The sequence below is a fragment of the Pundamilia nyererei genome, unplaced genomic scaffold (assembly GCF_000239375.1).
Source record: "Pundamilia nyererei isolate P.nyererei 1_Seehausen unplaced genomic scaffold, PunNye1.0 scaffold00001, whole genome shotgun sequence".
Classification (NCBI taxonomy): Eukaryota; Metazoa; Chordata; class Actinopteri; order Cichliformes; family Cichlidae; genus Pundamilia; species Pundamilia nyererei.
Genome location: NW_005187402.1, coordinates 3,444,679 through 3,462,480, shown reverse-complemented (window position 1 = coordinate 3,462,480; position 17,802 = coordinate 3,444,679). Strand labels below are relative to the sequence as shown.

General features: G+C 40.6%; 1 protein-coding gene across 1 annotated transcript in view; it reads right to left on the bottom strand.

Annotated features, from left to right (window-relative positions):
- The window catches only part of aff2 (AF4/FMR2 family, member 2), a 195,966-nt gene that overhangs the window by 68,852 nt on the left and 109,312 nt on the right, over positions 1-17,802 (bottom strand). Inside the window, exons 5-9 of the mRNA XM_013908962.1 lie at positions 16,395-16,439; positions 12,690-12,776; positions 10,513-10,549; positions 7,822-7,882; positions 1,728-1,782 (exon numbers count right to left, since the gene is read on the bottom strand). Of these exons, the coding sequence (XP_013764416.1) occupies positions 1,728-1,782; positions 7,822-7,882; positions 10,513-10,549; positions 12,690-12,776; positions 16,395-16,439 (285 nt within the window). The remainder of the gene's footprint in view (positions 1-1,727; positions 1,783-7,821; positions 7,883-10,512; positions 10,550-12,689; positions 12,777-16,394; positions 16,440-17,802) is intronic.

Here is a 17,802-nt window from a genome sequence, read left to right as displayed (position 1 = left end):
GTCAGCAGCGCTCCGCCAGCACTATACACAGTGCAGGTAGAGCACCGCTTTCCCCTCCTGAGACGTCTGACGGTTTGCCAGAATCCGTTTGTTTAACTTTTAAACCTATTTTCTGCATATTCCAGCATATAAGATTTGAAGTTACATTTTTCACTGTAGAAAGAAGTTTGTGTACGGTGGACACTAATGTTTTTATCACTTTTTACGCAATAAACCGTAAAGTACTATAAGTCCGTCCACATTTTTAATGCTGCATGGTCGTACTCTCTCCTGCACTCCATATTATCCATTGTTGATCTGCACACGTCTGTTGCTGCCACGGACGTCGCACACTCGAACGTCATTATCATTAGACGCTCTCACGAACAAAATCACGGTTTAGTAACGTAGCGTGCTTATAGGAAAGTAACAGTAATCTAATTTATTTTGCAATAGTAATCCATAACATTAATTGTTACTTGAAAAAAGTAATCAGATTACAGTTAATTGTAAAACGTTACTGCCCATCTCTGCTCATGAGATAATGTTAAGTTTGGGTTACATTTCCACTCAGGCCTTCTGTGTTAGTTGTCGTGTGTTTCTTGTCTGCGTGTTTCATGCTGTCAAGCCTGAGTTGTCATGTCTGCGTCTCTCAGTGTTTCCTGTTTTATTTTGAAGAGTCAGGTGTCTCTTGTTTTACTTCCCCTGCGGTGTCATTATGTTGATTTGTGTCAGCTGTGTCCCCAGGTCTTTCCACTTTCCCTGATCACCTCCTGTGTGTATTTAGTCTGTGTGGTCCATTCAGTCTTTGTCAGGTCGTCTGTTTTCTTCCCTTCATGTCAAGTTTCAGGTCATTCGTGATTCTGTTCAGGTTGTGCTCAAGTTTCGTGTTCGTGTTTATTCGTCATATTCATGTTTTTGTCACAGTCATCAAAAATTCTATTTTTTTTCCAGTTTAGGTTTTAGTTTAGTTTTCGCCCTGCTTCGCCTTTTGCTTTTTTTTGTATTCATGCTAATCAGCCTCAATAAACGGCTCTGCTTTGTTTGCTTTGTTTAAACTTGTGTTTTGTCTCCCTCCGTGTCCTGCGTCTTGGTCCAGATGACATGACCCGACTTTGCCGTGTCATTCATGAAGAACAAAATAACTCTGGGCACGGCACTGACATCCAGCACCTATAAACAGTGTTACTCCTTCTGATTTTTATTTAATGCTTCATAAACAGGAAGCAATCATTTTGAGGAAAATGCAACTGCAATATATAAAATCAAAGGTTCATTTATCCATATAATGAATGGTTAAAGAAAAGCGCTTGATATAAACTGAATGCAAACCAGTCAATTCCATTAAATCTAACATTTTACAGTGTACTCATGTAACTCATAGGAAGATTTACATGTGATCCTATTACTTAAAGTAAGTCTTTGAGTATGTGGGCACTTTGGGGGCTCAGTATCCTTCATATGGAGTCCACTGTCAAAGCTGATGCAAGTTTCTAAGTATCTATCTTTTAAGCTACTGTAATACAAGACATTAAGTGACAAATGGAAGGAAAAATGAGGACGAATTATGCTTTCAGAAACACTGACAACTCCCAGATGAATGAATTAACAAATGTTACCCAACCACAGCTGAATTTACTGGGTGCTATGCTAGTAGATGAAACGCTGAAGGACAGATGGAGGAGAAGCCGGAGCGAGGGATCATATGCAGCAGCTGAATAAGAGGACGGACAGCAGAGGGAGCTCACCTGTTGTTCGGCCTCTTCCTCGTCGCTGCTGATCTTCAGGTCATCCTCCAACATTCTGCACAGAGACACAGAGACACGTGTTATTGCGGCCGTGACCTCCTGTCTGCTTGCATTAGTTCGATTATGGCAAGTTGTGATCTGCGATTCCCTTTCAAGAGCCTTTTTTTTGGTCAACGGATTAATTACACAGCAAAAAAAAGCAGCGAGCTGGTGGTTCATGTTGGGGAATGAGGAAGCGGACATTCACAGCTAAAAACCTACCAGATGTTCAGCTTTTAGAGCTCAGGGATTGTTTTTTCACCTGGAAACTTTCTGTCTGACAACTGCTGACCTACGGCCAAGAATTTCTTGGAAACAAAAGAGGAGGTGCTCGGCAGACACGGGCCCTTCATCACGATTGCACGCTGATTTTTTAAAGAGGTTTCTAATTGGAAAAAGAACCTGGTCGCTGCCCTGTTTCTCCTATTCTCGTGTTTGCTTTGCTCTCCCCGTGCGAGAGATCAACTGCTAACAATACAGCTCCAATGAAAGAGATATATAAGGCACAGTCGATAACATGACCTCCCTCACAGCATCACCTGCTCCTTACCACACAAATTATTCAGTATTTATGTGCTGTGGATTGGCAAGTTCCCATGTTTTATTGCTTTATATAAACCCTCCACACAAACTACTGTTATTTTAAGCTTGCACTGCTATTGTTATGACAGGAGAATCCCCTAAAGGGATTTTTACTGCCTCACGAACCACTCTTGTCAGTGCTTGCACCGCTAAAAAATACTCCCCAGTGTTGTGGTGTTTTCAGATGGGGCTGTATGAGTCGTGAATAACCGAAGCACAATAAGAAAAAGCTTTGCAGATAAGGGGCACGGCGCTGCACACGGCGATGATAGATATGTTTGAATGAATGAATAATGGATTCATATTTTATTTCATAAGAAGGGACAGATGGAGAGAGAGAGATAGTGAGTGAGATGGAGATGATAATGATGGGGAAGTGAAGGGGAGCGAGTGGTGGTGGCAGCGACTGAAAGAGAGGGAGATGCAGGCTGAATAGAGAGAGAGGGAGAGAGAGCGAGGAAGGGAAGCATGGCAGGGAAATGAATAAAATGCACAAGAGAGAATAAGGAGGACAGACGCACTCAAGATATAAATGAGTTATGGACTAAAGCATCCATGACATGCAGAGCTTAGAAAGCAGAACATCACATTTCTACTAGGTGCAAATGCTCTTAATTGCCTTTATAAAATTGAGTCCTTTTATTGGTAAAAGTTCAGCGCTACCAGAGCTTCATCACTCGAGGAGGAGCCACAATCAAAGCCACGCTAAGCTAATTACTCAATACTTCCACATGTGCATCTGCTCACCCTGCAAATCTAAATGTACACACGGTTGCCTGGACACTCGTCTCCCTGGAGCACAGCGTAGCGCTCAGCAGATAAAGAGCCACAGTTTTCCCTCCGGAGACCAAAACAGTGCGTAAAGTGGAAGTTGGATGGAGTGGACGGATAACGGTACGCTAACGTGTTCATCGTCTTAGCATAAGTTCACTGTCAGAGTTAAGATTATGTCTTCTTCATCACATTCGCAAGACTTTCAGAAAACTTGACCTCTGACCTGGAGGTCGAGGTCCCTGAGATTCAAAATCTGAGGTTTATACAGCTGATCACTGAAACTGTAAACTAATTTGGGTCATAGTTTGTTGTCTTTTAAGCAAAACATTAGCTGTGAATGATTAACACCGTGATTACTTACTGTACATGGTAGAAAAAAAATCTCTACCACGTAATGCAACAACACCTGCTTCATTTTAGCTTTAAGCTACTTCCTGTATCAGGTTTAGATTTATGAATTCATTTTTTTGCATTTTCTATCTGATCGAGTTTCTTCTTTGGTATAATCTTTTATCTTTCTGAACTATTTTGTTTTCTGATATTGATATTAGATATGTTTTTAATCTTGTTTTTCATGTTTTGACTGCGATAAAGTATTTCTTATTATTATTATTAATAACTGCATTTTAAAAACAAATGTTGAGGAAAGTTTTGGCAGGCTGCTATTTTAGACTTTACCTGCGTAGTAATACCACCACCTGGACCCCAGTTTTATGGTTAATGATTGCTGGACACCAAAGGTAGCACTTTTCCAATGATAATGTAGGGGTTTGTGTTCTACCTGTAAGGAAACTGGTAATGATTTTTGCTGTAAACTTATCTAACTGGCATTTTTGGCACTTCAGAGTTCCTCCTCCTATTTGGGATTCTTCAAGTGGTTTGTTTATCCTTTCTAATGTCTCTGGCTTTGTAAAGCTGAAATGACAAGCTTTCATTAGCTCTCGCTAACTAGCTAGCTAGCTTAGCTCAAAATGTATTTGGCAAAATGGCTAAAGTTAGCATAAGTGGGGTTCAACTGTGTCTGTGACTTATTTTTTAAGTGTCAGACAACTTTACTTAAAGTGTACTGCAGTAAAAAGTCTTTAAGCGTTTTTTAGCATTATATTTTATTTTATACAAAGCGCTTTTTGTTGACAAATGCACCCTAACCAAGGTGGTCAAAGGAGCTTTCAAAGAAAAGCGTCTGGACTTCTTTAAGTTGCTTGAAGACGTTTCACCTCTCATCCAAGAAGCCTCTTCAGTTCTAAGGTCAAATGGCGGAGACTCCCAGATTTAAACCCAGTGGGAGTTTCCCCCCAAAGAGGGACAAAGGACCCACTGATGTTCCTCTAATCACATCAGCCAAGGTGTGAAAACGGGTGTGGGTCTCAATCAGCCAGGGTTTCGGGTGAGAGATCATGGGGTTCTTTGTCCCTCTTAAGGGGGAAACTCCCACTGGGTTTAAATCTGGGAGTCTCCGCCATTTGACCTTAGAACTGAAGAAGCTTCTTGGATGAGAGGTGAAACGTCTTCAAACAACTTAAAGAAGTCCAGACGCTTTTCTTTGAAAGCTCCTTTGACTACAATGACCTGGATGACTGAGAACCTTCACAGACACTAACCAAGGTGTTATCTGTGTTTCTGAGCCAGCAAAGCTCAAAAACTGGTTCACTAAAGGAGGCTTTTTCATGCATTTGCCTAAATGAATATCATGTGATTGGATCACAGTGTCACAAAACTTCTTACTTACTGCGCTATCGACTATAATGAAACAGCAGAATTCACTGTGTTTTTCTTATTGGGCATTAAGGTACTGAGCCTGGAGAAGGATTACAGCTGGATGAGTTTTCTGTAAAGCCAGACATAGTAAACATTCAGCAAAGAATATAGCAATTAGCCTAAACAGCTCATTTACTGTTGAATAAGACGAGGTAGGCCTATTCATTATCGAGAACATTTTACGCCTGTTGAGCATCACAGTGAAAACAGAGAATGGCCTAATGGCAGCAGTAAACTAGGCATTGTTTTTAACCAATAACAATTATTTCACCCTAATAAACAAAGCAGCATTTATGTTTGAATACAAGATTGGGGAAAAAATTGCACTGTGGGGTATACATGAGTAATCAACAGGAAAGGGCTTATCAGCTTTGAAAGCTTAGCATAAAATGGCACAGAAAGCACTGCAGCTCCCACAGACTTCATCCTAATGGAGATATAATTAACTATTTAACTGCATATCTAAAGTGAAGGAAATGAGAACTTACATTTTGACCTGGGACTTTAATCAAACCATCCAGCTGAATTACCGCTAACTTACAAGACTGCCTTGACTTTTTCTTAAGTTGCAGGATTTTTGCATCATCTCCTACCCATCAAGTCTTTTTTAGGAGAGTGCTTTTTGACGCCATCCTCACCAAATACTCTCTAACCCTTAAATGAGGTTTTTAATAAAGTGTATAAATAATGCATCATACTTGACACTTAAAAACTCTCATTAGATGTAGTAACACGAGAGTTGTACTACTTTATATGATATGGTGTGACAGCAGATCAAAATCCTCTTCCTTAGATACTGAAATATCTTTAACAAGGAGACTAGTGTGTGCAGGACAGCAACCATTAAAGACAGCAACAGGTCAGCACGGTCGCAGACCTGGTCCCTGACTTCAAAGCCACCATTTCAAAGGCTACGAGACAGCGAGCACACTGTTGCAATAATTTTATTTGTGGCTCAGTCTTCAAACACTGTTTTTCCAGGTGTTACAGTAGCACTGCAGAGATTAGACTTTTAGGGAATAGGACAGAAAAAATATGGGTCATAATATTATCATCTTTGGCACTACAGAGTTCCTCCTCCTATTTGGGATTTTTCAAGTGGTTTGTTTATCCTTTCCAATATCTCTGGCTTTGTAAAGCTGAAATGACAAGCTTTCATTAGCTCTCGCTAACTAATTAGCTAGCTAGCTTAGCTCAAAATGTATTTGGCAAAATGGCTAAAGTTAGCATAAGTGGGGTTCAACTGTGTCTGTGATTATTTTTAAGTGTTAGACAACTTTATTTAAAGTGTACTGCAGTAAAAAGTGTTGAAAAAACTACAAACATTCCACAGCTTTGTTCTTTGTTCTGCAAAAAGCAGCTTGCTATATTGTTACAGCATTATACTGTATATAATAAAGACTTATTTAAAAAGAAATTTCTGTGTAATTAAACAGTTTTTGGCTGCTGATAAACTTTACATGCAAGCTATTTTAAAGAATTATGAGACCCTGATATGAATAAGCAAATGAGAAGAGATGGATACATATATAGACGGAGTTTAATTTTAACTTGTTTAATTAGTTAAGAAACAACTTTCAGGATAAAGTCTAAGTATATTTAGCAGATGTATTGCTGACTCATTTACTGACCACCCCTTCTTCTCAACATTTACTAGGTTGCCAGTTAGTGTCGTTTTCCATGATTGAAAGAACAATGGAGAGGATGGAGAGGCAGGTAAGGTGGTAGTTGGTATACAAGTCACATGACTTCTGACTCCTATCTGGTTACACAGTTTTCAGACTTTCTTATGTGTCACTTTTCAGTTTGAGTTAGGGAAACCGCTGCTATTTGCAACAAGCTTCTCCACCAATTTCTTGACACAATTTCAGACATGGAATAGCCAGTAACACAGCAGAGAGGTCCAGCTTAATGACTCAAAGCAACAGATGAGCAGGTGCTAGCAAGTGGATGAGTTATTAAAAAAAATCATATAATCACAGCTGATATGACAGGGGAAAAACTCTCCATAGAAGTCAAAACCATCTTTGTACGCAGCTGTAAATATGTTGGACATTTTAACATGGGAGTCTGTGGGGACTTACATGTATCTGGAGCCAACCTCAAGCAGCACCTAGTGGAACTGCAGTTTTTGCCATCTGGGGCACCTTTCAAGCCTTTCAAAGCGTCAGTCATAAAAGGGGAAAAAGTCACCCCGTATGTAGTTGTCATGAAATGAGGAAATTCACTTTCAAGGTTAAAAACTGATTTTTTTTGTACCAGGCTGTAAACATGTCAGTTTCATCTGTGAAGTTGGGGATTGATTTGCCTCTGGAGAGCCTAAAGGGGTGTCTGGAGAAACTGACGTTTTTTACACTTTACGTTAGCTTGATGTTTCATGCCCAGAGGTTAGCGCTTGGCTTGAGATGAGCTGAGAGACGCAGCAGTTTGATCTTACTGACACTGTTAAAATATGAACCTCCTCAAATCCACATCAGGGTAAGTTGGGTTAAGTTACCACTGCAGGAGCTAAGCTGGCTAGCTAGCGTAATGACACTCAGTTTTATCCTTCCTTTCTCACTTGCTCTTGCGTTTTTGACTCGTTAAGCTCGTTGCGAGCAAATGTGCAGTGCAAACCGGGGTCATAACGCGGCCTTACAAGTCGAGATTTGTGCCTTTCCACTCTCATCCTGCCGTACAGCTCTGTGAGTGATGCGTGGAGTGGGTTGCAGCCAGAGATGTTGCAATATGCTCCTGGCTCACGTTAAATTAATGTAGCTGCACTTTCCCGCTCTGATCCACACAATCTTTTTTTTCTCCTCCTACCACCAGTGAATTTCATCCAAGAGTCAAGTTTAATTTTACCTTGAGGCAAACGCAGCAGAAGCAGCAGCAGCAGGTCAGAAATTCTCAGTTTCTCTGTGTGTGTGTGTGTCAGAGAAAAAGAGAGAGATATACTCACGACTTCTGCGGTGCAGTTGGTGGTTTAGCAGCAGGCTTGTTAGCTGATACAGTACATCGCTCTGCAACACAACAGAGGACATTCAATCACTGTATCACAGTTTTGCATGTGTCAAGACTTGTGTCTGTGTGTGTTGATTAGTGTTTGACAGGAAGCCAAACTCACATCACTGTAGACCAGCAGTACTGTCACATTGGAAAATATGACACTCTGTTCCAGTGTGTATCTGTTTGCTTTGGTAACAGGATTGTGGGGTAAAAACAGTAAGTAAATGTCCTTTTGCAATAAAAGTCAAACTGAAACACTCTGACAAAAACGAGGAGATTATTTATTTTCCAAGTGGATATACAGAGGAGTCTGTGAACAGAATCCATTTTGCTGTATTTCATATTCCAGTCAGTCGTATTTCTTCTTTTCTTACACAGAGAGGAAAAACCTGCCAGTGGGGAAATGCTTGAGCTTTATATACGGCACAAATAACTCAAAACACTACAAGATGGATTTAACAAAGAGCAACAACCTCAGAAAAGCTTTTCATGATCTGATCAACCCTGGGAGTCGGAAATACTGTAAGGTACTATATGCAGTACTAGGTGAAGTTAGCATAGAGTCCTGTGAAAAAGGAAAGTTTCCACAGGACTGTGAATAACTAAATGCATCCCATGATTCAGTAGCTTGTAGAACCACCTTTTCCACCTTTTGCAGCAATAACCTGAAGTAATCGCTTTTTGTATGACTTTATCAACCTGTGGCAAAACAGTTTTTCCTCTCTGCTTGATAGTATGTTAAAAACGGATGCAATGGATGACCAGCTAGACTCAACTATGGAGCTTTTTGACAGTGGTATGGCGTGTTGCTTTATTCTGACTGATTCATAATGACCTATTTTGTGGTTTCAGAGGTGTCTCAACCGATGGAAGAACACACACACAAACACAGGAGCCCAGAGGCCACCGGTGAAATAGAAAACTGTATTTAAGGTGTTTTTCAACCTCTAACACCATCACCATTAACCAGACGTGTTATCTGTAAATATGCGGTATATCCATAAGGTCTTAGGAATCAAAGCTTTTTACACCTGGTTCTGATATGCAATCTGCATTTGGACGCATTATCTACATAATCACATCTGATTGTTAGCATTAACACCTTGTTTTAATTATTGTCTCATTATCTCAAATCAGCCTGGAATGTGATCAGATAAAATGGTAAATGGCCTGTATTTGTATAGCGCTTTATACTAGTTCCTATGGACCCCAAAGCGCTTTACACATCCAGTCATCCACCCCTTCACACATTGTAGCCACAGCCACCCTGGGGTGCACTGACAGAGGCGAGGCTGCCGGACACTGGCGCCACTGGGCCCTCTGACCACTACCAGTAGGCAACGGGTGAAGTGTCTTGCCCAAGGACACAACGACTGAGACTGTCCAAGCCGAGGCTCGAAACAGCAACCTTCCAATTACAAGGCGAACTCCCAACTCTTGAGCCACAATCGCCCCAGATCTAGATATGTAAATTACTCCGGCCCACCTGGCTGACTTATCAACAATTTAATCCATTACTGTGTGCAACTTCCACCACCAACACAGGTTTTTAGATATCTAATTGTATAAACATCTTTATAGGGGCCTGTTATTCTTATTTCCAGCTCTGTATTTTTCTTCCTAAATCATACTAGAGGATTCACATGATTCACAGTTTAAAATAAGCCATATTTATGTTATACAACAGCCTGATTGCCCAGGTCCCACAGGTTGGTTAGCAGCCAACTGACAACCACCTCTCGCTAGGGGACCTCCGTATTCCCCAGACGGTTGTGAGTGGATGTTGAAGGTTGCTGGCAGTTGCTGTGGAGGATCTGGGAGCAGCACAGTCTTCTCACAGTGCCTGATTTAAGCGAGTGACATCCAGCAACCACTTGCCAATCACTTACAGAATACCAGTGGTTGCCAGGGGGGTTGTCAACATGTTTGTGTCACTGAGCTCACTGGCTAAAAGAATGACCTTAACTTAAAACATCTTTCTTCTGACTGGCTCAGTCACTCATTTGAGAAATGAATGACAAAGCAGCAGGTGGGTGGGGCTTCTGTTTTGTTAGCTAGAGCTGTGCTATGACCATATAAGGCCATCCCTGCTTCCTGACATCACACAGAGCCAATAATAGGGGGAAAAAACCTCAAACTCAGCATTTAAAGTGAGTCTGAAGAGCTTTTAAAGCAGCGTGATTGTTTGTGCATATGTTGACCTCACTATCTAAACTTCGGTTGAGGTTAACATCAATCCTCTAACAGTATTTATATGACAGAAAACGCAGGAGATCATACAACTGCTGCCGTGTGGACGCATTTTCAAGAGAGAGCTACTTTTTAAATGTTATGCATGAATTAATATACACTGTGACAGAACCTTTTACCCTCATTAATCTACTCTAATGTGATGCTGTCAGTTCAAACACAAGCCCCCGATTTCCACTCATCACGTAATCACGTTTGTCTGATTACTTGTTCAGATGAACCCAGGAAGTTAAAAGCAAAGGTTTTTCCGACTACCCTCCTCCCGTGGCAATGATTTCATTTCAACGTCAGCTGCCTTTCTCACATTCCTCCTGGGTGGCGTTGCCTTTAATGGCCTCGGCAGCATTAATTATCGCAGAGCTCATATGTGAGTGTTTACGCTGGGAAAACTTACTCTGGGTGTTGTAGCCCGAGGTCACATGCTGTGACTCCTAGAGAGCGGGAGAGAAGGAAAGAGAAAGCCAGAGGGAGACGAGTTGAATGAATAAACCAACAGATGTCATTATTGATTTCACAGCAGCACAAGGATGCCATTACACAGAATTCAGAGCCTCTCATCTCCCTGCGTTGACGCTCCTCCTCATTCTTAAAACTCACTGTGACGCAGGATTAGTGTGAGGCTGGAGGCTGAAGGCGCCACAACAGTCCTTCCTAATTCATTAAGTACTCAGTCAGACTTACTGCCTCTGTGTTTACATTCCTACTTCACCTCACACCAACACCAATGAGGCACTTTGCATATTAAGAGTAATTCATAAAAGCATGAGGCAAAAAAAATCAGTCTGCTGTTTCAGGGAGAATTGTTATCGTCACCTCAGAGATAAATGTTCAATACAGCATTGCTGCTTCTTTTAATGTGACAAATCTTCTAGATATTTATATTACAAGGCGTCGTAAATCTTCCCTTTTTTGTAGCGGCGGGTGAAACTTTGAACATCGATCTTCTGAAATCTTCAGTCTGCTTTTATTGTGCCTGAACGTCACTTTTCAAACATGACAGACAAACAGTGCAGGTGAGGATACAGAGTTATTTTGCTGATGACATTTCTGTAGGTGATCTTTGTTTCCTTGACTCTTCAGCTGTGGCTGTTATCACTGTTCCTGTTAAATACACACTCAGTTTTCTTGTTTTTGATGAACGATTAAACGATAAAGTGGAAAAGCGTTCAACTTGAAGTAGTTTTTATCTTATTTATTTATTTCTAAAGTCTAAGTGATCTGCAGATCCTCAACTTTTTTCTTTTTTTATTCGATGGATGAATTTGTTCTGTTGATTACAGGCTGGCTGTGTTGAGCTCTGAGAGATAATTGAACTGGTGAGTCAAACACAGAGGACGCCGTTGGTGCTTATTAGCGGTGTTCACCTGCGGTCCTCTGCTTCACAAAGTAAGGAAGACCACGCCGTGTCAGCGGTGGAACAAAGTCTTTTCAGACTGTTTTGCCCTTTTCCTGACTGAGCGATTAAACATGTTAAGGGACAGTAAGAATAGACGGTAATAGCTAAGTTAATAAGAAAGTATTTTGTTGCCAAGTGAATAACTTTGCATTAAACTGTCAGTAAGTTTAATTCCAGTGATTAGGTGGAAACTTTGAAATTCGCCTGATTTGCTGACGTTACTTGAAAATACTTTTTTATTACTGCCGCCAACGAGGTGATGATTTTGGTAGACTTTGGGTTTCAGTCTGTCTGTAAATATGATATCTCCAAAACTTTTGAATTAATTATGATAAAACTTTGTAGGGGTGCAGAGCGGGGTCACGTTAGCAATCCATTAAAATTTGCCTTTCATCCACAACTTGTGCATCAACTTAATGATTTATTGGTAAAAATCTGACAAAAAGCCGAACAAAATGAGAAACTATGATTCTTACAATTTATACCAACAACAACCAAAGGTGTTGTTTAACATGTGGAAACCTTTTTTTTAAAATTATGGCTGATCTGACAACTTGATAGATGATTTTAAATATAAATAAATAAATAAGTATCCCTACTTTTAAGATTAGGCTTCAAACTTTCCTTTTTGATAAAGTATATAGTTAGGGCTGGACCAGGTGACCCTGAATCCTCCCTTAGTTATGCTGCAACAGGTGTAGGCTGCTGGGGGATTCCCATGATGCACTGGGAGTTTCCCCTTTACTCACTATGTGTTAATAGACCTTAACACAGTAATTTCATTGGCTGTCATTTGTGCCACTGTGCAGAATGAGCCAACAGTAATGTGATTCTATCCCAGCATCACTGCTGCAGTAAATTTGTGAATCAGAGCTAATGAGCAGACTGAAGATTTTCAGTGACAGACTGCAGTTAGTGTTACTGCGCCCCTCCAATAAGTGTCACAGTATAAGTAAAGGTTTTTCACGACTGCATCGCATCTTTTTCCACCGCTCGCTGACTCACGCTTAAAGTGAAAATGATCAAGGCCCAAGAACATGATAACAACTTTGAAGGAAGCATGCATCAGCAGGCGTGTCATTCAGAGAGAATGTACACTATTACGGATTAATGTGAGCCACTTTGAATTTAGTGATGAAAGGTTTTGGGTGTAGTAGAAGAAAAAGCATACTAACCTTGTTTGGGATGGGAAATTTGGTCTGATCAGCTTTCCCAGGAGTGTGTATGGCTGTTAGTGGAGGAGGCCAGGAATGGGTCATCTCCTGAACACACAAACAAATTTTTAAATATATTATTTTAAACAGATATTCATAAGTAGCAGAATTTCTGTCATTATAATCAGCTAAATAAAGGATACACAGCTTGCACTTGTGTTGCCTTTACCTGGTGTCTAATCATGATAAAGTTTAGCCCATTGGAACAAAGGGGCTTGCTTATGCAACATCTTTGGTGCAGTGGAGTGGAGTCAGCATTCAGTCAAGGTTGTGCTGCACCAGCACCCAATCAGGGTGGGTTCAGTATAAGTTTTAGTATAAACTGGAAGGCGCTTAGGGAGTTAGTGACCCACCAGGGATTGGTGCAAATGCAGAGTTGGTGATTTACCAAAATAAAAGCTGACTCCAGTCGGCTGCATTTCAACAGAGCTGCACAAGGCAGCAGCAGAAGCAGCAGCATCCCCTTTCAATTATTCTAATCACACCGTTTTCTCAGCTGAATTCCAATCTCAGTATGTAGAAGCATCAATTAGTTAACAAGATAAACATATGTGCATGAGTGGGTGGGTGTGCTGGAGCTTTATAATCTGTTAGGTACTGGCTGTTTTTATTTCTCACAAACATTGGAAAGGAGGCACATAGAAGGCTGAATATGGAAAATTACCAAATAGATTTTCTTAAAGCTTTGATTCCCTCCTTGATGTCCTTTGTAACCACCATCACCTGAAAACTGAATTCTTGGTAAATGTGTTTTAATGACCAATAACTTCTTTTTCTGTGACATGTGTTTAAAATGGTTGGTAAAGTCATTAAATCCATTTTTTTACATGCTCATTTCCACTCACACAGCCACCGTGCAGCAGGTCACGATGTCAAAGGGCCAGAATTTTCCCATCATCCATCTCTTCACCCCCCCTTGGTAGATGAATGCTATTCATCAGATGACACATGAGTCTGGGAGGACGTATGTGTGTGGGTAAGGTTGTGTGTATAACTGAGCTACACATTAATGACGATACTTGAGCATGAGTGTGTGGCTGTGTTTTCCCTCTTTATAATCGTAACGCACTTGGCCTGACGACATATGGTGTGTTGCTAGGTAACCGCTCTCTGACATCATTAACATCATTGAGTCCATCCTTGAAGAGTTCCTGTGCTTTCACAGACAGGACAGCTGTTTTCTCCTGAATTTGTGTTTGCATGTGTCTGTAAATGTGATATTGCAGCCACTGCGCGTGAGTTACTCAGTCTGTCATAGTTAAACGCAAATGGTTTCCCAGTTATTATCAATTTGTCATATTCTCCATTATCTACATCTATTACGCCCCGACACAGACATGCAAAATGTACATTTATCCACCACCGTGCACTGAAAACACGACCGACCTCGCTCTCTCCTTTCGCTCCTTCTCTGTTTTTTAATAAAGAAGCAGAACAGGGCACGCTGCGTGCTCCGTGTTAGATGGATAATGTGGTGTGCTTCACATCACCAGCTGTTTCTCTCTTTTGCCTTTTTTTCTCTTCCCATCTTTCTGTTAATCTTTCAAGTTATTCTTAAATTCATCATTCCAAAGAGCCTCTTTTAGATGTTTTCTGGCAAACATTTTCTAATCTGACATTTTTATTCTTCGGTGTAACCAAAGGTTTGCAACTTGGTATAAATCTTTTAAATTTCCATTCATGAAGGCGTCTCTTGATTGAAGACTTTATGCATGTACCTCCTTGTTAATATCACTTTTGTTTTCTGTGGTCTTTCAGGCCTTTTGCTGTCGATGAGCTACTCTGCCCTTCTTTTTAAGAACATATTATATATACACATATCAATTGATTTTTCCCAAGTTTTCTCTAATTGGTTACCTCATTCCAAGGTAAAGCTAGCTAGCTAGCGTCTGACTCATAGTACACATGTAACAATATAGATATGGTAGGAACATAGAGGGTAAATGCAGCCATTAAATGTAAAAATGTAATTATCTACATACACATATATCATCATAATCATGGCTTCTTGATATTAGTTTACTTTTCTAATTGGCTAGGTTTAGGTTAATGTTAAAATCAGACAGCTCAAATATCCAGTCTTTAAGTCTGACGTCATTAGCCGTTTCCGGGTCCAAACTCCGCTTCAGGTCCCAAAGTCAAACGAACACTGGCGCAACACTGAGAGTTACAAACTGTCCAAATTCTTTCATCTGTAATAAAATGATCAGCGTTCTGCTCTACCAGGTGTAACAATTAAGTTCAACATCCAGGTATCCATGAAAACAGAATTTATTAAATTTAACCAAGTTTGAAGTTAGCTCGCTAGTTTCTCCCTAAACATGATGTTCTGACAGAGGAATTTCCAAAGAAATGAAGACGTACAGCTCTGGTATCACTTCCAACATAAATGAAGACAGAAAACTAAACAGCAGTGACGTTTGTAGGGTTACTGAAGTTTGGCTAGCTGGTATATAATGATGTGCTACGTGGTGGCTAGCTACACAGCTATGTTAGCATAATATAAACACATTAGCACTTTTTTCCACTGATAAAAGTTAAGGTGAGGGTTCCCGATGGTTAGGGACAAATGCAATCATTATACAATTCATTTAAACATTTTAATGGCAGGAACAGCTGGTTTGCCTACAGTCCCCTTTTGGCTCATTAATGATGTATTTTTAGATAATGCTTCTTGTTTATAGTGAACTTACCATAAGCTAAAACATTAGCATGGATATCATAGAGCTTGGTGCTCCAGTGGTTCAAACACTGTAAAAAGTCAATACCCCTCAGAAGGATTGACTCTACTGTACAATATCTCTGATGCACACCGTTACCTTGAATTGTGCAAACATCCACGACAACAATGTTCCTGTGACAAACATCTTGTAGCCGTGTCATTACAGAGAGAGAAAAATGAAGTGCAGGCCCCGTGCTCCGATTCACCTCACCTCACATTTTGAACTCCTTGATCTTTCCACTTGACACAGCTAAAAACCACAGACTGAATTCAATAGAGCACCAATATTATCGACAAAGGCATTTCATGCAGCTCACAGCAGCCTATCTGTCACACAGCCTGTTGACCAGCCTATTGATTTGTGGAGGGGGAGGAGAGGGAGGGGGCTGAATGACAGAGAGGAATGAAGAGGGAGGAAGACAGACACTGAGGGAGAAAGAGAGGGCGCACCAAGTGCAAGAGAGGAGAGACGGCGAGAAGTGAAAGCGGTAACTTGACATAAAGAAGTCAAAGACGGTCCCCGTCCTAATCTTCTGACTGGCAGTGAGGGAAGATTAGCGAGGGAAACATTTTTGTTTTGACATCACTCCCAGGAAGAGACAGGAGAGAGAAACTGTGGGAAAATGTATTGCTGTGTGATTTTGATTACATGCAGCTAGAAAGGAGGAAGAAAGAACGGTTAAAGGAGATGATAGGTCTGTGGAAAAGATGTCTGTATGATGTCATCCAAATAAAAGGACTTGTGTAATCATTGACCTAAGCCAACAGATTGCTTTCTCTTCTCCCTCCCTGCCTTGTAGTCCCCTTTCTTTTCCCTGTCCTTCCTTTGCAAAATCAGACTCTGGAGAGGGACCAAGCTCCTTGTGAACAAACAGAAAACAGCTGATAATCAGTGCAATTACTGTGCATGCGTGTGTGTTTGTGTGTGTACCCAAGCAACGTACCCGCAGAATCTCTTCAACACAGCTGGAGTCGTTTGGTAGGCTGACCTGGAGAAAACAAAGGAAGACAGAGAGATTGACTTCAGCACTATTTATAGCGACATTACATTGCACGGGACACAGCGGGGGTACAGAGGTTTAAGCACCAAAAACAAATAAAGCGGATCCATCCACAGCGCAATTACGAATCGCCGCAGACTTACACGGCACATGCTACAATGACACCTGTGGCCGATTTACCATTCAAACTCAACGAGAAGGACTTCTGAAACAATAGCTCACTGATTTCACAAAGATGTAAACAAACAATGCATTCTCATTTCTAGCTGCTGTTGGTTTTTTTTAATTGTTTTGATTTTATTGTTAGTTAGTCAATTTAGCTAACATTTTGAAAATCATTTATCCTCACTGGTTAATGCAATATTACTCTTGCAGGGTTATACGTTGCCATCATTTCTCCCCACGACCTTCAGTACTGTACATAATGTTTGTACTGTAGTGAAAATTCTTTGTTATCATTATCCTGTATCGTTTTCACTGCAGCTTCTTCAGCGCTCTGTAAATTGTTAGAAAATGATTATTCTTGGTTGACAAAGTGTAAGAGTGCTCTGATGGATTGATGTTTTCAGATTATTTGATCAGCAGCAGCTGGCGGCTGCTTTACCTCAGAAGCAGTAAGGGTCACACGCTGCTTCATTTTTGATTGTCGACTCAGTAATAATGGTGCAATATGTCATACACTGGTGTTCATGTGAGGGTCAATGAAGTTTTTTTGTTTTTTAAAAAAAAAAAAGTGTCCTGATATATAAAACTACAGTAACAAAACACCAGAATATAGAAAAGCATTGCAAAGGACACAAAAACAACACAGCAGTGTTTTTGGGGGAGACAATAACAGGATGGAGCAGCTGTGGAAGTGACAGAAAACTAAACATGTGAAGGACTAACATGGTGCAGGGTAGTGTATGTTTTAATCACATGATTTATATAACACGGTAGGTGCATGTTTGTTAGCTGTTTAGCTGTTATCGTGTCACTTCTGCAGCTGTTCCCTGTCATTACTGCGAGTAACACTTGTAACATTTTTCTGTGTGTGTTTCTATTTGCTGGTGTTTTCTTAAATTGCAATGTGTTTGACCTTTTGAGACTGCCTGTCGCTCACATGGTAGCTCAGGTCACCTACTAACTGGAAGGTTGGTGGTTTGATCCCAGTCTTCTCCAGTCTCCATGCCAAATATCATTGGGCAAGATGCTGACCCCATGTTGCTCTTGTGTGAATGAGGCAAGTTGTGTAAAGTGCTTTGAGTGCTCAGATAAGTGTCAGTCTCACAGTGAAAATAAAACCTTAACATCTCCTGTTTTATGAGGTTTCCTCAAATTGGTAAATTCCTAATTTAGTGAATGTTTGAGT